The sequence below is a fragment of the Danio rerio genome, chromosome 14 (assembly GCF_052040795.2).
Source record: "Danio rerio strain M-AB ecotype USA chromosome 14, GRCz13ab, whole genome shotgun sequence".
NCBI classification, from domain to species: Eukaryota; Metazoa; Chordata; class Actinopteri; order Cypriniformes; family Danionidae; genus Danio; species Danio rerio.
The window spans coordinates 55620298-55644789 of record NC_141034.1 but is presented as its reverse complement, the minus strand read 5'-3'; the positions used below and the strand labels follow the sequence as shown (position 1 = coordinate 55644789).

The 24492-nt window shown below is 36.0% G+C and overlaps 1 protein-coding gene and 1 long non-coding RNA gene across 4 annotated transcripts in view; one reads left to right on the top strand and one right to left on the bottom strand.

Annotated features, from left to right (window-relative positions):
* The window catches only part of LOC147834061 (uncharacterized), a 47889-nt gene extending 26833 nt beyond the window's left edge, over positions 1–21056 (bottom strand). The window contains exons 1-3 of one of the 2 annotated variants that reach the window (XR_015507966.1): positions 20515–21056; positions 20072–20196; positions 17283–18407 (exon numbers count right to left, since the gene is read on the bottom strand). This is a non-coding gene — a long non-coding RNA (uncharacterized LOC147834061). Of the gene's footprint in view, positions 1–17282; positions 18408–20071; positions 20197–20514 lie in introns of those variants that run through there. The other variant, XR_015507965.1, reaches the window with a different exon arrangement.
* Positions 1–24492, top strand: part of cdhr2 (cadherin related family member 2) — a 53030-nt gene that overhangs the window by 26033 nt on the left and 2505 nt on the right. For both annotated transcript variants that reach the window (XR_015507849.1, XM_087281946.1), the window contains exons 14-30: positions 317–475; positions 555–616; positions 3786–4029; positions 5114–5362; positions 6737–6809; positions 6889–7473; positions 9383–9454; positions 11230–11279; positions 11657–11817; positions 12201–12294; positions 13122–13210; positions 13923–13991; positions 15639–15786; positions 18743–18864; positions 20111–20224; positions 20472–20555; positions 23358–23421. Coding sequence is in view for 1 of the 2 variants with exons in the window: in XM_087281946.1 (XP_087138072.1) it covers positions 317–475; positions 555–616; positions 3786–4029; positions 5114–5362; positions 6737–6809; positions 6889–7473; positions 9383–9454; positions 11230–11279; positions 11657–11817; positions 12201–12294; positions 13122–13210; positions 13923–13991; positions 15639–15786; positions 18743–18864; positions 20111–20224; positions 20472–20555; positions 23358–23421 (2439 nt within the window). In the remaining variant the exon portion in view is untranslated. The remainder of the gene's footprint in view (positions 1–316; positions 476–554; positions 617–3785; positions 4030–5113; positions 5363–6736; positions 6810–6888; positions 7474–9382; positions 9455–11229; positions 11280–11656; positions 11818–12200; positions 12295–13121; positions 13211–13922; positions 13992–15638; positions 15787–18742; positions 18865–20110; positions 20225–20471; positions 20556–23357; positions 23422–24492) is intronic.

Here is a 24492-nt window from a genome sequence, read left to right as displayed (position 1 = left end):
TTTTCCTATTCAAAGCTTGAATCTTCTCGTTACATTGCGTAGTAATTCTGTTGCTAATTGATATTTTCTATGCTGACATAATCAAAAAACTCACTCTGACATAATCAAAACACTCAGCTGCCATATCATGATTATGACATTACACAGCTCCCAAACTTTACTGTTGTGAATTTAGGACTGTTTTACTTTGTTATGTGTTGTATAAACTTTTCTTTCTTATTTTACTCGCCTTTTCCTGATAAATCAGTGTTCGGAAAACCTGTCTGAAATATGTTTGATGATTATAACATGCGCTTTTTAATATTTCACCTCCTAGATTATTGCTGTGGATGCTAATGCTGACTTCACCTCTACAGCCACTGTCACCATTCACCTCAATGACACAAACGACAACTTTCCTACGTTTGAGAAGGAACTTTATAAAGAAAAGGTTTTTGAACACTGTGAAAATGGAACGATTGTGGCGACTATTACTGTAAGTGCATCTTTAGTTTATCATGTCCTGGCGATCAAGACTAATTTTCTGCTTTAATCACTGATGCTCTTGTTGACAGGCAACAGATGCTGATGCTTTTGATGAGGGGAAAATCACCTACAGACTGATGCCAGAAAGCATGTATGTTTAAGACCACATTTGCTGGGCAAAAATTCCACAATATTTTTCTCAATAGTATTAGTAGTAGTTCAGTTATATACTGCAAAAAATGCTTTTCTTTCTTATATTTAATATCTTGTTTCTAGTCCAAATATCAAAAAATTCTTAAATCAACAAGCATTTTCTAGACAAGCAAAAAATACTGTCTTATTTTAAGAAATAATGTGCAAACATTAAGTGAGTTTTTTCCTTAAAACAAGCAGAATAATCTGCGTTTTGGCACATGATTATTATGCAGGCAGATTATTTCGCTTGCTTTAAGGAAAAACTGATTTAATTTTAAAATATTATTTTCAACCCCAAATCTGAAGAAGTTGGGACAGTATGGAAAATGCAAGCAAAAAAAGAAAGAAGTGATTTCCACCTTTTTTTTTTGTTCTGACTTTATGTTTTGTCTGGTCAACTTCAGTTCATTTGTAAACATCCATCCTTTATTGTCATTCAGATTTGCAACACATTCCAAAAAAAGTTGGAACAGGAGCAGTATTGACCTTATTCTCCGCAGACGAGCGGGCGCTGCCATTTGAATCTTTTTGGCACGAGACTTCCGGTCTCATTCACTTCCATTCATTTTTAGACATTAAAAACTGCTCGTTTCGCTGTTTGATGTTGCAAACTGATATTTCCTTGTTATATTTTTCTACTTGGTCTGTAAAGTCATGCAAACATTTGTTTGTAGAGCAAGTAGTTTGACAGTTTTTTGCCGTTTATTATTCCTAGTCATTTCTCCCATAGGCGACTGAAACGGAAGTCCTAAGACAATCGCGAAAACAGGCGCACTTCCGCATTTTAGAATAAGGTCAATAGGGTTAGTAATCAGGTAAACTGGTGAAATAATGATGTGATTTGAAACAGGTGATGTCAACAGGTGATTGTAATTATGATTTGGTACAAAAGCAGGATCCAAGAAAGGTCTAGTCCTTTAGAAGCAAAGATGGGCCAAGGATCGCCAGTTTGCCAATAAATATGTGAGAAATAGGGGTGTCACGATTTCGATTTTTAATCGAAATCGATCGAAATTTATGCTCATTTTTGATTATCGAATCAAAAAATAGAATCGTCGATGCTGCCACGCCCCCATGTCACGTCAGCTTGGCTTGCCAAGCGGGAAAAAAACAGGCTTATTGAAGTGTTTGTTAAACTGCAGATGCAGGAGACCCGTCGACAGAACTTAAACCCTCTCCTCTTTCAATGAAGTCGCCGGTGTGTAAGCATTTTGGATTTCCAGTGAGTTATGTTGACAACGTTCGTGTTGTCGACAAAAAAAACAACACAGTTTTGCAAGCTCTGCTATGTACGTATTACGTACGGTTCGTCCGATAGACAACACCGGCATCGCGATCCTCCGCAAGCCCCCGTTGCAAATCCGCTCGCGAAAAATACACACTCAGGCCCTGTTTACACTGTCTTTGTACACGCTCGAGACAGCAGGTCCAGGCAGTCAGAGGACTGCTTCAATCTTTCACTCACTTGTACTTAGTCATTTTAGCGAACACCTCAGATACTGTTGGCTGGTTCCTGTTGGTTGTGCGTCTTTTTTACCGACGCCATTATAACGACACAGATCACTGCCTATTCACGAGTCCCGCAGAAAAAAGTGATTGACAGGTGGTAATTATGTGTGTATCTTGCCTTTATTCATTTACTGTATGATTTGTTTATGGGTAAAACAAAGACCAAGCAGGTCAGGTAGTTTAAACGGTGGGCTGCAAATAATTAATTGGTCATTAATTAATTAATTATTCATAATCGAAAATCGAATCGTGCCTTTAGAATCGAAAATGTAATCGAATCGAGGATTTGGAGGATCGTGACACCCTTAGTGAGAAAATTATTTAAATGTTTAAAAACAATGCACATGCATATTTCAACATGACACAGCAAAACCACATTCTGCACGCATTACAAAGTCCTGGCTGCGGAGGAAGAGGACACAGGTACTGGACTGGCCTGCCTGCAGTCCCGACCTACATCCAATAGAGAATGTGTGGCGCATTTTGAAGCGCAAAATGCTACAAAAAACCCATACTGTTGCCTACCTCAAGACTTGTTTGCATGAAGAGTAGCACAAAATTACACATGAAACACCTCATCACTTGGGCCGCATTTACACTGAGCTGTTCAAGTGACTAAATTCCGATTGTTTTCTCCCGTGTGGCACAGATCAGATATGGCCCGTGTACGTGTAAAGCAGGAACAAATCACATGGATTCTGATGTACTCAAACCTACTCAGCAGAGTCCCAAACCTTAAATCTCATACACGAGGACTTAAACAGCTTTTATATAGTCATATAGCACAGGTATTTAAGCATGTTAACGAGAGTGAGAGAGCGCAAATTCTGCCACGTAACTAATATAAACTAATATAAATCTAGTGCATACATCACATGCATAAATCATGCCATGGACGTTACATTAAGATGCCTAAAGGTTTAAAAAAGCCTATATATCAAAACAAGATGGACAAATGAGAAGCTTTCTGTCATGAACTATAGTAAAACAGCTTGTCAGAAGCTGCGAACAGATTACATACAGGAATAGAGAAAAGAGCACTTTTTAATTATCAGCTGTTAGTCAGCGCCCGCTCTTTTTTTTCCCTGGTCATTGCACCTTTGCTGTGTGCTGTGTAAATGCAGACGATCGGATACGAGTCTCTTTTAAAAGTTGATGTAAACAGGTCATCAAAAAAAAAAAAATCGGATACAGTCACAAAATCGGAATTGACTTAAAACGTCAATTCCTGTCCCTAATTGCCTTTAAGTGTTGTGAAATGGAATGGCAACATTACAAAGTGGTAAATTTTACTGCTTTACTGTTGTTTGAAATGTGTTGCACGAACTAAAATTATAGTACATGTTTATTTTGAAAAAAAAAAAAAAAACAATAAAAATCTTGAGGAACGCATTAAATAATGTTTGTTGTATTGTCTGCAATGAAATACAAGTCAAAGTAAATTTAGAAATCACGACTTTTTTTATTTGCATTTTCTGATCTGTCTCAACTTTTTCTGATTTGTGTTGTATTAAAACAAGACAGAAATTGCTTCTTCACAAAAAAATCTAAGTAAATTCCAGGTGCACTGGCTAATAAAAACAATATTTTATTTCTTTTTTTCCCACTTCATTCAGACGGTCATTGTTTGGTGTCCATGAAAAGACTGGAACAATCTACGTGACAAATGGAGACACACTTGACAGGGAAGTCACCAAATCCTACACTTTAACCCTGCAGGCCTTTGACTCGGGGAACAACACCGGGACCACAGTCATGGAGATCTTAATTCTGGATATTAATGACAACGCTCCGGAGATGAACAGAGACATTTATGAGGCCTTTGTACAGGAAAATGAAGATTTCAAGATTCAAATACAGGTGAATGTATAGGTCATTTATCTAAAAGTGGGCTTCTGTGTTTAAAAAATTATACTGATCGTGAACTATAACACTACATGCTTCAGTACACAGCAAAAAAACAACTAGTATGAAAAGTGAGTATAAAAAGTGAACTGTAAAAAGTGAAAACTTTATAAATTAAAAAAAAAACTTATAAAACCAAAAAACTGCAATAAATGAAGGTACAAGAATATTGTTCTTATAACAAGTTAAAGTCATTTATTTAATAGGAGTGTGAACGATTGTCTTGTTATTGATTTGGTTTTATTCGACATCTCTGTGCATTAGGGTGCACTGATGATGCTCTTCATCCACAAGTATCACTTAAACAACTGAGAGGGGAGGAAATGATAGCTTACAAACATGCAAGCAGTTTAAAGCTCCAAAGTGAGAGAAAAAGATGGAGTTTTACAGCGTTTATTTTCTCCATAGCAGTGAAATAGTGTGTCCTGGGTTCTGCTGTAGGCTACTTTAAAAAGTTAGTGAATTGTGCACAATTTTCTGCTTTTAAGTAGTTGGAGCATTTTATTCCCTCGCCCTCACCTCAATCGCCATAGTATATATTACTGAATCCAATACTGAACTGTCAGCATTTGCGGATAGTCTTCATCGTGGTGGGTCGAAGAAATAATACATTTTGACACTTCTAATATTTAAGCTTTCACTTTATACAGTTTTAGTGTCTCGTCCATGTCTTCATTTTCAAAGATTCACAAAATTTGATTTGTGAACTATTTTTTTACTGGTTTAGTGGCGTTTATTGTGTGCTCAGAGTAAGACATGCCACAAAAAAGTGCACTTTAAATATGTGGATGACACCCTTATTTCACTTAAGCTTTTTACCAGAGGCAAAGCTTTGATAGCCAATACTGAATGACTAAATAAATGTGTAAGGTTCATATATTAAGTGGTTGAGTCCAACAGTGTATAGCGCACCAATACGCGCACACACACGCACGCAAACACAAATATACACACATAGAATTCATTGTCATTGTAGATATAAAAATAAAATTTTCTGCAATTGATTGTCTGTGTATGCATGTTTTACTTGTGTTAATAGGCTACAGACAAAGATGATCCAGATCCAGGTTCACAAAACAACAAAGTCCAGTACCACATCTCTGAGGAGAGCAGCTTCAGTAGTAACTTCAGCATTGATCTGGAACATGGTTGGCTCACAAACAAAGGTGATCTGGACCGTGAGGCAATTGATATTAGCCAGAACGGTGTGATTCAGCTGATTGTGATCGCTTCAGATCTGGGCACACCATCCCTGTTTTCTTCAGCCAAAGTGAACATCAGTGTCGGGGTAAGAAAAATCAGTTTATATGCAGACTGAGATGTAGTTTACACAAGCATCACTGCAAAACCAATGTCTATTTTGCTTTTTAAATGGTTATTTCATATATGGAGCAAGATTTCACAAAAAATATATAGCAAACCAATAGTACTGATAGGCTTAGTAGGAGTAGGAGAAGTAGGAGAATAGTAGGAGAAGGCTTGCCAAATATTCATTCATTCATTTTCTTGTCGGCTTAGTCCCTTTATTAATCTGGGGTCGCCACAGCGGACTGAACTGCCAACTTATCCAGCACATTTTTTTACGCAGCCTATATACACTTTAAATATACAGATGGCACAGATATTTAACTTTTATTGCATGGTGAAAGGTCAAAGCTTTCAGACTCCAATGCTGAATAACAAAATAATCTTTTAAGATTGCTTGAGTCCAAACTGATGAAGTGCCTCACGCAAAGGTGAGGTTTGGGAACAAATCAATCGCTGAACGAATCATAAGGGAGTCTCTGGGATAATTAGGTAAAAATAAATGCATATTATAAGACAATGAAAGTGTTAGGGTTAGGGGTAAGAAAAATCAGTTTATATGCAGACTGAGATGTAGTTTACACAAGCATCACTGCAAAACCCATGTTTTTTTTGCTTTTTTAATGGTTATTTCATATATGGAGCAAGATTTCACAAATAATATATAGCAAACTAATAGTACTGATAGGAGAAGGCTTGCCAAATGTTCATTCATTTTCTTGTCGGCTTAGTCCCTTTATTAATCTGGGGTCGCCACAGTGGAATGAACCGCCAACTTATCCAGCACATTTTTTACGCAGCGCATGCCCTTACAGCCGCAACCCATCTCTGGGAAAGCTTATATATATATACACTTTAAATATGCAGATGATACAGTTATTTAACTTTTATTGCATGGTGAAAGGTCAAAGCCTTCAGACTCCAATGCTGAATAACAAAATAATCTTTTAAGATTACTTGAGTCCAAACTGAGTCTCGGGGATAATTAGGTAAAAATAAAAGCATATTATAAGACAATGAAAGTGTTTTTTGACCTTGCATACATATCAGCCTGAAGTTGGAGACACCCAAAACCAAAATATGACCCTTTTATAATGCATAATAGGGGCTCTTTAAATTTATTTTATTTCTATTTTTTTTCTCCTGAAACAGATGTCTTCTGGTTTAATTTTAATTTGCATATATTTCTGTATATCTATTATTTATTCTCTATTCAGTTGATATCATCCATTTGACTTTAGTGTGAGTAAAAGATAAAGAGTTGGCATGAACTGAATTTTACTTGTGTGAATTTATTATTTATAAGCAACGATTTTACTATAATATGAAACTATTTCCTTTTGATTAATTTCCTCAGGATGCCAATGACAATGCTCCACGCTACCTTGACCCCTCTCCCTATGAGTTCCGTGTCAAGGAAAGTGTAAAAGGCAAGAGCTTTTTCTAAACTCGCTTCATATGCTGAAATTTCTCTTTTCATGATCTAACTTCATGTCTCCCCTACTTCAGGTATATACGTTGGCCCTGTGCACGCTCATGATGCCGACCAAACAGACTTCAACAACCGCATTTTCTTCAGCATCACCGATGGTAGTTTCGGAAGCTTCATAATCTATTCTGAGGCCTTCAGTAAAGGATACAGAGGCAACATTACAGTGGATCCGTCTGTTGAGCTGGACTACGAAAGCAATCGTAAAGAATACACACTGAAGGTGCAGGCATCAGACTTGGGTCAGAAATCGGATGTAGCTGAGGTGCATATTATAGTGGAGGATGTAAACGACACTCCACCTGAATTTCCATCAGGCATGATTCTGAAAGTGGACGAAAACACCACCTTGCCAGTACCGGTGGACACAATCAAAGGCAAAGATGTGGACACCAATCACAGTCTTATCTATGAGTTGGTTTCTACAAAATGCCAGTGCAATGGCACAATAGGGCCGTGTCCTGAAGAGTGGTTCATCGTTGAGAGCAATGGCGACATCATAGCTAACACGGAGTATGTTATTGACTATGAGAAATGTGACGTCGTGTTCCTGACAGCCCGAGTGGTGGATATTTACACCGAGGTGGGGAGTAACAGTAGTGAAGGTACGTTACTTACATTCTTCATTCTTTCCTGTGTTTTATGTTAATATGTTAACATAAAAGCGACAGTTCATGTGAAAAAATATAAAAATATAATGGCATTTACTTGAATAGGGTGTCATAAATCATTCATAACCATGACATGACACATGTTATGCATTCAACTGCCATTAAGTCTCATTGTGAAGTTTATTTAGGAACTAATTTCGAGAGGATCACAAGCTTATGATTGCTTGCAGCTGGCCTCTAATTATTCAGTTTATAACTCACCAATCAGATGATTCCTAAGCCACTATAAATACCCTCCATATAACAGCCTCCTCCTTTACTAGATGGGTGGCACGGTGGCCCAGTGGTTAGCACCGTTGACTCACAGCAAGAACGTCACTGGTTTTAGTCCTTACCAAGCCAGCCGACATTTCTGTGCAGAGTTTACATGTTCTCCCAGTGCTCACGTGGGTTTCCCCCGGGTTCCCCCATTTCCTCCCGCCGTCCAAAAACATGCAACTTAAGTTAACTGACTAATCCAAATCAGCACCATAGACATGCTCCCAGTAAGTAGTTATCTCTTAAGAACAATCACTATCTGATCATTAGTTACTACAGCAGGGGAGTTCTCGAGATCTATCAGAGCTCAAACTCCTCTCCCGTCTTGCAAACAGGAGGGAGCCCCAGGCTCGAGTATCTTAAGAGCTCAGGGCTTTCTCCCGGGACGGGACAGCATGCCAAACAAGCTTTATAATCAATTATCAGCTAAGTGTGAACTCTTGAAAGTTCAGTTATGTTATATCAAATTGCAAAGATGACATTGTTTGACATGTCTTTGACAACTTGACGAACAAATACGGTACCACTTCAAGTCACAATTCAGGGTATTAACAACCCATTAACTAACACTACTAGCTTAATAAACTACTAATTAGCTGTTTATTATTAGTTAGTAAGGTAGAAGTTTAGGTTCAGGTTAGATTTAGGGATGTAAAATAAAGTCATAGGTGGCTCAGTGGTTAGCTCTGCCACCTCACAGCAAGAAGGTCACTGGTTTAAGTCCTGGCTGGGCTAGATGGCAGTTCTGTGTGGAGTTTGCATGTTCTCTCCGTGTGTTTCTTCCGGTTTCCTCCACAGTGCAAACATATGCACTATAGAGGAATTGAATAAACTAAATTGGCGGTAGTCTATGTGTGTGTGTAAACGAGTGTGTTTGGATGTTTCCCAGTACTGGGTTGCATCTGGAAGGGTATCCGCTGCATAAAACCTATGCCAGATGGTGGTTGGTGGTTCATTCCACTGTGATAAATAAGGCACTAAGCCGAAGGAAAATAAATGAGTGAATTAAATAAGGTCACACTTCGAAACTACTAATAGTTTACAACTAATGAACAGTTAACATCTTAGTAATAGGCAGATAAGAAACCAGTAGTTAATAGCATGAGTTGTGACTTAAACTAAAGTATTACCGCAAATACTTCAAAACCTGTTTTTGCAAGTTGACATTACCAAGACAACATAACTTGTCATAAATCTGTCATAAACATGATTGTAATGAGGCCATAATAATTGTGTCAGGAGTTTTATAACAGCACCTTTAATATTGACCTCAACTACAGCGGTACAAATTGAAGTTGTCATTAAAATGTAATTAAATGTCTTTAAATATTAATGATGCTGTTATGAAGTTATTTGATAGTTACATTGATGAATTTTAACGACTAATTCAGTTTGTTCGGATGAATTAGAAAAAACAAATTGGGAAAAATACAGCACTTACGCTATTCATTTTGTTAAATAAGTTGTTGAGTTTAATGGATTACTGAAATCTTACATATTTTTTTGTCTCTTCTCACAATGACCAGTCCCCTTACAATGATTATTGTCTTTAGATATTAATAAAATATTGTTGGCTTGTTTGCAGGAGTCGTCACTATTAATATTGTGGATATCAATGACAACGCGCCTGAGTTTGTCTTCCTGCAAGACTTCTACGGTAAACAGATATCAAACATTAAAAAGAAACGACCATTATCTTGACTATAGGGCTGCACGATATTGGAAAAATCTTAACGTTGCGATATTTAGTTTTTCTGCAACATATATTGTGATATGAATGTAATTTCACCTGATATAATAGCTGTTTGAAAAGATTTCCTTATATTGGATAGATTGAGATGATCAAGTTTTTTTCTATGAAGCATTATAAAATCCGACAAGGGCAAAATGAAAGTTAGATATTTAGCGCTTCATGGTTTTCTGGAGACCAGTATTCCACCAGTATTCAGGTGTAGAAATTGAACAATCAAAGCCAAAATAACATGGTCATCATTGTACAAATTATTTAAAATAATATCTTTATATTCTAATCTTTAATAAATAATCTAATCCTACAATGTGACTATTGCGGATACACACATTGCGATATCGATGCCCAAACAAGATATTGTGCAGCCCTAATCTTGACCTTGGTTTAAAGTGAATAAAACATACATATAGAGCTGAAAGCAGAAGTTTACACTGTATAAAAAAGGCACAAAACAATTTTTAAAAAGTCAGACATTAATGTGACTTAACTTTTTCTCTTTTGGGTAAATTTGGATTATCAAATTATTTTCTGTTCTGTTTAATAGCAGAATAATGAGTAAGAGATTTTTTAAGAAATTGTTATAGCTTTTCCTGAAAGTTAAGTTTACATACAATACGATTATTCTTCCTCTGATGATGTTGTCAGGGTTTTGGAAGTTTCTGATTGGCTAATTGACAACATTTGAGTTAATTGGAGGCACAACTGTAGAATAGTATTTAAGGAAAAGCTCAAACACACTGCTTCCTTGTGTGACAACATAGAAAAATCAACAAGCCAGAATCAACAACAAAGCCAGATTACAATTTGCTGAATGACACTGGGAAAAAGTCTCATATTTGCAGACATGTGCTGTGCTCTGATGGAGCTAAGATTGAACTGTTTAGCCATAATGAGCAGTGTTACATTTGGAGGACAAAGGGGAAAGGTTCCATCCCAACTGTGAAGTATGGGGGCGGCAGCATCATGTTGTGGGGCTGTTTTGCTGCAGGAGGGACTGGTCCACTTCACAGCATAGATGGGAGCATGAAGAAAGAACATTATGTACAAATACTGAAGCAACATCTCAAGACATCAGGCAGGAAATTAACACTTGGCCACAAATGGGTCTTCCAAACAGACCATGACCGCAAGCACACTGCCAAATTAGTCCAAATGTGCTTTAAGGACAACTGAGTGAATGTTTTGGAGTGACCATCACAAAGCCCTGATCTCAATCCTTTAAAAAACATGTTAAAAAAGTTGAAAAAACTTGTGCGAGCAAGACAGGCCAACAAATCTGACTCAGCTGCACCAATTCAGTCAGGAGGAATGGGCCAAAATTCCTGCAAACTATTGTGAGAAGCTTGTGGAAGGAGACCCAAAACATTGACCAAAGTTATACAGTTTAACAGCAAAGCTAAAAAATAGCAAGGAAACGTGTGTAAACTTGACTTGTCTAGAAATTAATAAAAAATTCTCAAAAAAAAAAAAAAAATCCCTCATTATTCTGGCATTTAGCAAATGTAATCATTTAGGTAATGTGATGCACCTAAAATAGTAAACTTTTAGGATGATTTACCAGCAGACATTTTTTAAAAATGGTTATGTTCCTTTTTTTTTTTTTTTTTTTTTTTAGAGTTTATGTAAACTTCTAGTTTCAACTGTATCTGTATTTTTCAATATCTATATATCTGTTCCTCTAGTCGTGGTGATTGAAAAAGTCGACACCGGCACATCTGTTGCCAGAGCTTATGTAAGTGTTATATTTCTGTATAATTTGCTTATTTTTGAAAATCCATAATCTGGATAATTTTGCTATTTTTTTTTTTTTTTAATTTACTTACTAATTTGTTGTTCAATTATTAGTTCGTTTATCTGTTATAACTGTTCATGATCTGTCATTGTAGTCCATTTTTGGACGGTAAACTATGTCACAACGTCTTTAAAAATAGTTATTAATTGATTGTATTTTTTCAAAGTACATTGCACATTCATGCTGATCATTTTGAATAAACAAGTCACAAAAAATTGTTATTTCTTATACTATACTATGCTTGAATTAACTTATGTATTTTTTTATGTCTTTAAATAGTATTTATTAATTTGTGTATTAATTTTCCCCCTTTAAAGGCCACTGACAGAGACACGGCAGATAACAACAAAAAAACTAAATTTCAAGTCAACAAAATTACCTTTATCGGCAGTGAAGGGAATACAACTGAGAGTCTATTTCTCTACGCTGATAACTTTGATCAGGAAGATGCCGAAGGAAGATACACTGCATACATACGGTGAGAAAAGCTATTCAATTTTTAAATCATGTGGTGCGATGAGAAAACTTCCAACATGCTCCGTGAGTTAACATGAACTATGAATGACTTTATTTTCAATAACTAATATTAACAAAGATGAATAAATACTGCAATAAATGTTTCGTTCATTGTTTGTTCATGTTATTAAACACATTCACGTGTGATTAAAAGACAAAAGTTGTGTCTCAAAAGGTGCACAATTCTTTAAATCTGTTCACTGTGTATTAGGGTATTATGGTACATGTTTTTATATATGTTTAAAAAATCTCTCTGTTAAACAGCACTTGGGAAATCTTTGAAAAAGACTTTACATTTCATGAGAGGGCTAAGATTCTTGTCTCCAACCTCTTTGTAATTTCCAGGTCTCAGAAGGCAATGGATAATAATAAAAGAGGAAAGTTCATGGTGGAGGTGGAGGCGGTTAATGGTAAACTCAGCACCACAGGTGTGGTCGAGGTAAAGCATTTCCATCATTAAAGATCATTCATTCACTCACTCACTCACTCACCCATTGACTCACTCATTAATTAATTCACCCACTTTTTCACTTAATTATTCCCTCACTCAATTCATTCACTCACTCACTCATTCCCTGACTCACTCATAAATTAAATAACTCACTCCCTCCCTCATTCTTTCACTCATTCATTAATTGACTCACTTATTCTTTCACTCATTCATTTACTCACTCACTCATTCATCCATTCACTCACTCACTCGTTCCCCACTCATTCACTTACCCTCTCATTCGTACACTCACCCATTCATTACATTTTCTCCCTCATTATTTCACTCATTGATTTGCTCCCTCATTCCTTCACTCAATCATTCACTTATTCATTAATTCACTCACTTATTCTTTCACTCACTCATTCTTTTACTTATTTATCAATTCATTCACTTATTCTTTCACTCACTCATTAATTAATTTACTCACTCATTAATTAATTTGCTCACACACTCGTTCGTTTGTTCGTTCACTCACTCATTTAGGCACTCACCTGTTCATTTGTCAATTCATTCACTCGTTCACCCACTCATTCGTTCATTCACTTACTCAGGTCACTCACTCAGTCACTCAATTGTTCACTTAGTTCAACCAATTACTCAGTTCACTCACTCAGTCAATCATTTATTCATTCACTCACTCGTTCACTCACCTCCTCAGTTCCCTCACTTACTCAGTTATTCAATAATTTACTCCCTAAATCTTCCACTTAGTTTAATCACTCACTCACTCACTCAGGATTGTTTTGCTCATTCTCTACTGCATTGTTTTGCAGCTCCTGACAGTGGACAGCTCCTTCAGGGTCAGTCTCAGGTTTGATAGGACTGTTGCTGAAGTAAACGAGGCGTTGCCTCAGGTCAGAGGGTAAGAAATCGCAGTTAAAACAAAACTAAATCTACAGAAATCATCATAGAAGATTGCAATGTTTTCAGCCAGTGTTGGGGAGCGGTGTGTGTGATGCATTACAAGTAACATGTTATGTAATCAGATTCATTTTTTAAGCAACTATTAAACAAATGGATAAACTTTCATATCCAAGAACAAAAAAAACAAAAACAAAAAAAAAAATCGATAGTTACTTTGTTTTTTATGCATTGACTGAGATTTATTCCCCTGTCCTCATGTAGAGAGAACTTAGCATTCAGATTTCACTTAAACGGGCTTTACATTTGTCATAAACAGACATTTGAAAAGTGTTATGACACATAAGCAAGTCCAAAAGTAGTGCATTACTTTTCTTATTTGTAAAATAATTACTACAAGATTGTACTGCATTTGAAAGTTATTTAACACTGGTTTTCACTACAAATACCTTTTAAAGAGTACAAACAATCAAATATTAATAAATAAAATCAATACTGGTTTCTAGGGTGTATTGGGATATGTTCAATAGAAAATTAGTTTTTGTTTTTTTTACCAATAGAAGACAAACAAAAGACCCATAGAGGACTAGTGCATCTTTTCCATCTTGAATGCACTCCTCAATGTACTGGTGTTTTTGGAGAAGTTGCTGATGAATCTGATTCATGGTTATGTTTTATTTCATTAGAGTAAATGTGTGATATTTCTCTTACAGGATTCTGCAAAGTGCCACAAAAGCAATGGTGGAAATCTTTAACGTGTTCAGCGATTCGGGGAATCAGCGGTAAGACTGGAGAAAAAAAACACACTGAACTCAAGAGTTTGTTCCTGTGCTGTGATCATGTGATCCAGCAGGGGGCGTTTATATCATAAAATAATGTAGAAAACAGGTAATTTTTAGGACTTGGTGTCCTGTAGATTTATTTATTTTTTTGACAGTGCTACTGTAATCATAAGACTATTCTGGTAAGTTTAAAAAAAAATAAATTTATATAAGCAGTCTTTCACTATTAAATGATTCCGTTAAAAATAAGGTTTTATAAATTGCATTAATTTGCCATTAAGGAATCATTAAGCCGAAAATAAATGAATGAATAAACAAAAGACTTGAAATTATTAATCATTCGTTCATTTTCTTTTTGACGTAGTCCATTTATTAATCTGGAGTTGCCACAGCAGAATGAACCGCCAACTCATCCAGCATACGTTTTACGCAGCTGTGACCGGTCCTCGCTTTACTCTGCGTTGTGTTGTGATTAGGCGAAAGGAACCAGTCATATGGGAATTAACAGGCTTTTATTCTGCATGAATAAAGCAAACAAATGGCAAAGCTGAGTATGTGCCTTCCTTAGGAGCTCACCAACCTATTAGTGAAAGGGATAATTCTCACTACAAAGCTTGCACATTCATGCTTATAAACTTTACCCACAATACATGCCTCATATACATTCAACCTCTCATACATGTTTAAACATCAATGTAATGCAATTTAGAACACCATTACATGTGTTATTATGATAAACAACAATATGCTATATTTTAACCGGAGCTTCAGTAAAACTCACCTCTCCTCAATCGCGTTTGCCGCGAACTGAGTGAGAGCAGGCGGAACCGGAAAACGACACTTAAAGGGGCCACGCGCAATTTTCCAAAATACACCAATACATTGAAAACAAACACAACTATGATTTCATTAACTCTGAAATATAAGATATTTAAAGAACAACTTTGAAAATACACAATTAAATAAAAATAATTGATGAATAACAAGGAGAATTTTGAGTGAAATTAATAAAAATAATATAACACCTGTTACACAGCGGATGCCCTTCCAACTGCAACCCATCACTGGGAAACATCCATACACACCCATTCACTACGGAAAATGTAGCTACCCAATTCACCTACCACATGTCTTTGGACTGTGGGGGAAAACCGGTTGGAGCAAACTTACGCCAACACGGGGAGAACATGCAAACTACACACAGAAATGGCAACTGACCCAGCTGAGGCTCGAACCAGTGACCTTCTTGCTGTGAGGCGATCGTGCTAAATTATTAAGTAATAACTGAAAATAAAATATAAATAATAGATGAAGAGCTTGAAGTTGGCGGTTCATTCTGCTGTGGCGACGCCAGATTCATAAAGGGACTACGCCGAAAAGAAAATGAATGAAAAGCTTATTTAAAACTTAAACAATAATAAGAAATGTTTGCATGGCAACTAACAGCAATAAAGTTAATTAAAGTTCAAATCCTAAAATAAAACTAATCAAAATGAAAACAAAGCAGCATAAAACTAAAAATGTAGACTAAAGACTAAAAGTCTGATGAAAAATTAAAATATGAAAATGCAGATTCAAACTATGAATTAATACTGCATGTAAAAAAGAAACATCCAGTAAAAGCAGAATTGTTTGTTCATTTTGCAGAGCCGAAGAAAAGACGATTCTAGAGGCCTATTTTGTGTTCCCGAACGGCTCGGCGCTGGATTATGACGCAGTGACCTCCATCCTCAACTCTGAAGAGGTCTATAAAGAGTTTGGACAGCAGCTAGGACAGCTTGGATTCACTGGCATTGTAAGCAAACAATGCACATCTTATAATTTTCTAGGCTTCTGATGGTATCAAATTTTCTTGTTGCGAATAGCTGTTGAAGCTTTTATTATGTATTTGGTGTTATATAATAGTAATAATAATTATTATTAGGGCTGGCAAAATTAGCGCGTTAATGCATGTGATTAATTTAAACTATTAAGCGTGTAAAAAATAAATAACACAAATAACGCAGTTGCAGTGCTTTTTTATTTCCTGTCGTGGCCGACGTGTGTTCAGGGCCGGCGCTTGCATAGTGAGCGAACTCCCTGGTCCTCACTTTCATCCGCTACACCCACCCCCCCTTCCTCACACTCCTTACTTTCATCCGCGAACCGGTCACTTTCTGGTTGAGGGCGGCGTGATTGCCGTTTGCCTAGAGCGCCAGTTCAGTTTGCTCTGGTCCTGCGTGTGTTTAACATGCAAATAAATTTGAATAAGACCAAGGAAGCGCTTTTAGAAGGAAAGTCGATTAACCAGGCTATCCTGCGTTTCCTTCAGAGCTTCATGCAATTTCGGGTGTTTCGTTTTTAATCTTTAGACTTTGCCTGCAGTTCACTCTCATTCAGCATATTTTCATTCAGGATGTTTTAATGGAATTTGATACCGCATGGCGAACAAAAAGAAAAGCCTCCGCATTTCAGGACTCGCGTGATCCTTAAAGGTAATCAAAAATCGCTGTTTACATGGTAGACTCTTAATCAGTATTATCTTAATCATAAAAGCGGAGTATTGATGTCTATGTAAATGTACTCAGTGAAAATGGCAGATGAAGTCGCAAGCTGTCAAAGACATCCATATTCTCTACCTTAAAGCTGCTTCCATGAGCCCTCACATTTCATAAGTTTGACGTGTTTGCCCCCTCCACACATCTTTTGTAAAGCGTCTGCTTCACGTTGCTGTTTCAGAGTCCTTGCTTGTAAAATACAGCCATAGTTTTAGTTTAAGCAAATTTGATGAATGCGATCATGCCTGTTGATGAATCTGAAGGGATCCCTCGCTCATTGGGTGCGCTATAATGCGTGCGTTGCCTGTGTGTGTTTGTAGTCACCTTAGAAGCCAACATGGAAATCATTTTAGTTTGTTATTGGCATTGGTTGTTTCGAAATTCAAATGGCACTTACATGCCTGTGTTTTTATTTTTTGTAATAAATACAGCGTTTCGTGTTTAATCATGATTAATTACAAAAAAAAGTGTAATTACGTTAATTTTTTTAAAATCATTTGACAGCCCTAAAAATAATACATTTTTTTTTTAGAAAGCGCCTTTCCAGAGCTCAAGGACTCTTTACAATGAATGTAAAGAAAAGAGATGCAAGGAAACATTGAAAGAAACAATAATCAAGTAGAAACAACATTAGGTTCACAAACAACATTTTGGAAACACAAAACAAGACCAAAGAGACAAGTGAGCAGAGTGCAGGTGGATCAAATGAAGTGGTCAGTTTGTTAGATCAGAAGTGTAACATTGAGAAAACAAGTGAGGTTTAAGTAAAGATTTTAATTCTGGGATATTATTAGCAGCATGGAGTGAACGTGGTAGAGAGTTCCAGAGTTTGGGTGCAATAACACTAAATGATCTCCCGATGCAGAGGTGGTAACGAGAGACAGTTAGAAGGCCAGAGTCAGAGGAACGTAATGAGCAAGTAGGGATGTAGGGGAGAAGCATGTTGCAGAGATAAGAGGGAGCTAGGTTATTTAAAGATCTAAATCAAGTGTGCCGCAAGCCTGCGTTTGAGTGAAGGTCTCGGCCGTTAGATCGCCCCCTGGGGGCTGGCTGCAGTACAAGTCATAAAGCCCGCCTCCTCCGTGTTAATGAAGGAGACTTGAGCCCAAATAAAAAAAAATATTACACTTGCAATAAAATGTCCCGAAAGATGGTTCTCGTGGATTAAGGCACTGGTTATTGTGCTGAAATAGGTGCAGATCTTCATTTTTGTAAACAGTTTGTTTTTAGCAGTAATTTAATGCTGGGCGTGTCATCGTGATTGACAGCTGTGATTGACAGTTTCTCAAAGCAGCGCTTCTGAGCTTCGGCAGGAGACTGAAATGTTATTATTCGATTTCTGTGTTATTTTACCATGACAAAATGAGTTCAGCAGTAAACTACAGTTTCTGACATACATGATCTGGTGGAACACTGTTTATTCGCTAAGGTCAGGGCTTTTTTCGGGCTTTATTAGTTTGCTGATACACGCCTAGCCACCCAGATAGCAAAATACACTCGGACCAGTTCGGCTAGATTCTCGCCTGCCGGAGACTTAACGTACCCCTCAGAGCTCAGACTGACTACCTCTGCTGGACCTACTCCGGATGCCTGGACTCACTGCCTGATTCCAGCCCGAGTCAATTGAGCCAAAAATATTTGTTAACCCTCATATTTGTTAACGTTAACGTTTACATAAAGCGTTTGGTTGGAAGCTCGACTCCGCTCATTTTCGCGGCTCCTCCTCTGGCTCCATCAGACAGTCCTTCTGCGCATGTCAAGGCTCCAATTTCAGCAGTCTTTTGCGACAGTTTGTGTCCGTCAAGCAGGCGTTTTGCCCTCAAGGCGTTCAATGGGAAAAGGGGCTGTCGCGTCGTCCATATTTTTTACAGTCATTGATCTAAATGCAAGGAGGAGAATTTTGAATTTAATACGGTATGCAACTGGGAGCCAATGGAGGTCATACAAGATTGGGGTTATATGAGCAGAACATTTGGTATGAGTGAGTATTCTAGCCGCAGATTTTTGATTGTAATCTGGAGATGAGGCTGACAGGCAGACCAATGAAAAGTACATTACAGTAGTCAATGCATAAAGAGATGTGCATGGACGACAGTCCTTGCTACTGATGAAGGGATGAAGTTAAGCAACAGAACGTAAATGAAAATTGATCAAGCATGACTATCAAAATATTATTTTCACCACATTAAATGTATTTATTTATTTTTTTAACAGTCGACAACTGGTAATGATCCGACTGGTGTGAAGACTGAGGTGTACATCATGATCGGTCTGATGGCCGCGCTGGCCATCGTTCTAGTTGTGATGACCACATCGCTGGTGTGCATCAGAAGAAAGTAAGAACTATTGAATTACTCTTTCTGCTTGCACTGATCTCTGATCCTGTTTCTTGAATTTTTTTAACTTGAAGACATGATTTCTAAAACAATTGTTTTTACAGCGAGTTCAGCCTTGCAGTTTTTTGATTACTAAAATTTCATTTAACTATTAAAATGGAACACAGAAAACTGAAACAGAAAACAATTGAATGCAAAAAACAAAACAAAAACAAAATGGATTTTGAGGAAAAGTCAGCAGATTATCACTACATTCAAATAAAGTGCAAAAACTATATTTCTTAAATTCTAAAGCAAATGTACAGTACTAAAGTTTTATTTTACATAACATTTTTTAAATAATATAAATTATGTGGAATCTAAAAATGGCAATAAAATCAAAGTATTACATCTAATCAAGCTGTTCTTTAAATTTAAGTTTCATATCACAAAATAAAAAAATCGAGTTTCCTTCAAAATTTAGAGGTGCTATACCAAAAATAACAATCGGATGAAGCTGTTAAGGCCCTTGTTTCTTGTCTTTCTGTCAAAACTATCAGTACAAGTAGATTATCCTACTTCAATATGTGATATCAAATAAAGGTTAGCACAAAAGTAATCTAAATGTAATCCAAAAGTAATCAGATTACAATTTCATATATTTTAATATATATATATTATAATATAATTATAATATAATTATAATTTAATTAATTTAATATATAATTATAATTTCATATAATTTCATATGTGTGTAATCTGAGGGGCCGATCACACTGAACAAGTGTTTCCATTCCATGTGCTGCTTTTCCATTGTTTTTCTTCGTAAAAACTCACTTGACAGCTGTGTGACCTGCGATCGGTTCATGAGATTGGCGAGTACCGATCGAGTCATGAATGTGGTTATCGGCCAATACCGATCTTCACAATATGTTTGAAAAAGTCAGTTCTAATGGATGTTTTGCCTGAGATTTGGTAGCATTTACACCGTTTTGACCAGCAGGTGTCCCTAGCATTTGCTTTTTTAAACACTTCGAAACTTTGAATCATTTTGTGAGGTGATTGGTTCAATTGTTTTAACGCATCAAAAAGCGTAGTTTCTCCAATCACTAGTTTTTTTAAGATGCAAAGCCACTTTCTGTGTGAATAGTCCATAAAAGATATTACTAACAACAAATTTTTAATAACTACCCAGTGCATTCACACACACATGTACACAATCACACACCTTCTCTGCTGAATTTCCACCTCTTTCTCCCCACTTCAGCTACAAGAGGAAACTGAAAGCCTCCAAAGCCATGAACTCTGCAGCCACGGTGGTCATCCAGAACCAGAAGAGCGGACCCGTCGTTCCTGGAACCAACAAATACACCAAAGAAGGGTGAGAAACTGAAATTCACTTTTCCGCTAAAATCTAAGAGATGACTTTATCTTAAGATAATAAAGCTAACTATTGGCTTTTTGCCATCGTCCATCGCAATGTTTCACATTAGACATCGTACGATGCCAAATTGGTCAACATCGCCCAACCCTAGTTTCTACACAAAGTTTTTAAATCAGACCCCAGAAAATAAATGAAACACTGTGTGCTATGGAAAGTGAGTGATTCTGTCTGATTTGATCCACAGAGCAAACCCAGTGCTGAATATGAATATTGATACGGCCACAGACCTGGGCTTTGATGAAGACGGATCCAGCGCAGACAGAGAGAGGTACAGCATCTTTACAGCACACACCATAGACATCAGAGCTGGAGATTGCTTTGAATGCATTAAAAAAAGAGAGAAGAGAAAAATGCTTTCATTGTTGAACAAGTCCATTAGAGGAGACCTATTATTCAAAAATCACTTTATAAGGGGTTTAAACGCAGTTGTGAGGCAGCAGTGTGTGAATATATCCAGCTTCTAATGGTAAAAAGGTATCAGACTTGATAAAGACAGTCTGCAGAAACACTTTGATTGACATTCTCCCTTTGTACATGACATCAAAGGGGAAAGCCCCGCCCACTAGTGACAATCTCTTCCTCATTAGCATAAACAGCAGTGAAAAGCCGCTGTCTGTCCATTAGCTATAAGAGTGTTTGAGCTGCTGAAGATAATGTCAGCATAGACTAAGAAGATAATAAATTTAGAGCATTATAGATGTCTTCTGAGGGGAGTTATTGCTATTTTGAATCTGCTGCAATGGTGACGCATAGACGTTTGTAGCTCCACCCTCTTTTCAAAATCTCATTTGAATTTAAAGTCAACCAAAATTGTACAATTTGGATTAAAGCCTAAAAAGGTCAGTTTCAGAGAGATTTATATATTTAAAAAAAATTATATATATATATATATATATATATATATATATATATATATATATATATATATATATATATATATATATTCGATATTATATTTGTGTGGTAGTTTAAGCCTAAACGTCATACATACACTCTAGAGACATCAGACTTAATTTGCATCTTGCCAGTGCTTCATTTGTAAATGTGAGGTCATGGAACAGATTGGTGTAACGGAATCGGCATGTCACCCGCACAAAAGGGGTACAGCGGGGGGGTTGGTGGTAGTGTGGATGGCGGAGGGGTGTCACAGACAAAAGTGAGCGGGATTGGATTGTCGAGGACGAAAGTGAAGAGGGTTGCGAAGCCGCGGAACAAAGTGAAAGTGAACAGCAGACAGGGGAGAAGGACGGTTAAGGAGGGGGATCAGTAAAATAAGGTGCGGAATCAGATTTCAGAGGTGCCGGATCCGGAGTGTTCTGGCACAAATAAAGCCCTGCATCTTGCAAAAAGAGGCTGATTTAGACTTTTTAATCTAGCCATTTTCATTCAGTTTGCACTTAATTACCCATTACCTTATTAATTGGGCTGTTAAAGTATTATAAGAGCAAGCACCACTGTATTACAGTTTGTAGATTAGTAAAAATGTTGTATGCTTGTGATAGAAATGACATCAAGGCTGCATTTTACACTCAATAATACTGTAAACACACTGATATTATGTAATGTGTACATTATGTAATTGCTTCAAGCTTTATTTTTACATTAAAGCATTTTAGCAGATGCTTTTCAGCTTCATTTGGAGCATCATGCTTTAAATTCATGATTTAAATATAACTTTAATCAGTGAAAAGAGAGAAAAAAAATTAGTGTTCGTATTTGAACTAAACTGTTCTCCTGGTAGTTCTGAGTCTGTTCATTCTTTGTAACTCAGAAATCATAACACTAGTTGAAAAGACTGGTGATATTTGTTCTCTGTTAACAGTTTAAATTGGGAAATCAGCAAATCTACATACAGTGCTCAGTATAAACAAGTACACACTTTTCAAAATCACTAATTTTATGTCTTTCTCAGTGAATTTAGGCAATAATTTTTGGTGCATTTAAACAGAACCATTTTCTTAAACAGTTATATGCATTAAAATAAGAGTTTGGTTCCCAAACATCTTCAGGAATAGAAAAATAATACATTTAAATTGGATTAAGTTATTGAAAAAAAAATCAAAATATAATATTTCAACTAAATTTGATGTTTTTTTTTATTACTTTTTTTATTGATTTTATTAAATGGCATTTAATATTTTTCCCCAACATATTAATTTGGATGCAGTAATTTGGACTGTGTTCTTCAGTTATTTTGTCAGATGAGCTCATGTTTTGGCTTCAGTACTGACTAAACTAATGTATATTTAATGTGTGCGTGTATATATATATATATATATATATATATATATATATATATATATATATATATATATATATATATATATATATATATATGAATAATTATGATATTGTAATATATTAGAATATATTTATATTATGATTATGAAATATTGTAAAAACATTATTATGCATATATGTATGTATGTATGTAAATATGTATATATGTGTGTGCGTATATATATATATATATATATGCATTTACATTTACATTTACATTTAGTCATTTAGCAGACGCTTTTATCCAAAGCGACTTACAAATGAGGACAAGGAAGCAATTTACACAACTAAGAGCAACAATGAATAAGTACTAAAGGCAAGTTTCAGGTCTGTAAAGTCTAAGAAGGGAAGTGTTAGTAGTTTTTTTTTTTTTTTTTTTTTTTTTTTTTGTACAATTAGTGTGATATTCAAAGAGGCAATTGCAGCTTAGGAAGTGAAGTGGAGACTAAATAGTTGAGTTTTTAGTCGTTTCTTGAAAATAGCGAGTGACTCTGCTGTTCTGATGCAGTTAGGGAGTTCATTCCACCAACTGGGCAGATTGAGCGTGAGCGTTCGCGAAAGTGATTTTTTCCATGTGTGTATGTAATATATATTAATTCTAATATATCATAATCACCCTAAAGTACAGCAAATGAAACATTATGATTTTATGGATTTCTTTCAAGCTGCATAACTGGTGGAAATTTTCTCTCCTGGTAACTTGTTTTTCATAATGTCTTGTGTGTCTTCAGTAGATTTGCTTTGTGTGTTTCTGACTTTGTATTTGTGTGCTGTTTCTCTTCTCTTTTAGCCTTAATTCCCTGGACTACAACATCGACATGGCCATGGCAGAGAAAGACAATATGCCCATGATGGTAAATGCATTATTCAAATGAAGATGATGTTACAGAGCAATCTCAGCGTTATGCATGTGACATTTGCCGTAAAACCTCAAACAATAAATTTACACAGAAAGTATACAGTATGTTACCAATATATTGAAGCATCTGCTTATATTTTACAACCACAAGGTTATGGGATCAGATCAATCTGTAAGCATATGTTTTATTTTAAATGAGGAAAATAAACATGCAGTATGGATGTGACTTGAAAGTCTGTGAGTTTGCAGTACTCAACAAAGTTTAAAGAAATTCTGTAAATTAAACTGCACAACCCAAATAAATAATGCTAATCAAAAGGAGAGGAGTTCGCCCTCTATAGATCAAAAGTGATTGATTTTATTTTATATTGTTGCATTCATGAGGAAACATCTTCATTATGAATGTGACAGATGTGATATTGGCACTTGTGGGACTTTGGTAAATCAAATATAATAGTTTAAAAAAATTGACAGAGACATTTCTGAGTATTTTTGAAGTATTGTAAAAATGTACACAAAAAAAAAAAACAGAAAGGGTTTCACTATTGTGGTAAAAACTATTTTTTTCCATGGTAAGGTTGACATTTGCATGGAATTGCTCTACACTGTAAAAATGCTTGGTTCCAAACATTCTACACAACATCCTACTACAAATTAATTAAGTTAACATTTTAGGTTTTAAAATAGTTTTTTTGTTTGTTTTTTTTTTTGAGTATATTAAACATAAAACAAATAAGTTGTCCCCTTTAAGAACTCAACAACTGTGTTGATTTAGCTCATTTTAAATAAGTAGATTGAAGAAGCAGCAAAAAAACGTTTTTTGAGCATACAATGTAAAAATGCTGGGTTCCACACAAGCTCTTTATGTTGTCGCAAAACAAATCGATTAAGTTAACTTAATTGTTTTCACGAATTTAAGTGGATTAAACAAAACAACTAAGTTGTCCCCAAAAAACTAAGAATTGTGTTGTTTTCACTCAGTTTAAATTAGTTTGAACAAAACTTAAGACTACTAGTCAAAATCAACAAGAGACTTACCTGCATTAAATCAAAATACCCAATGTAT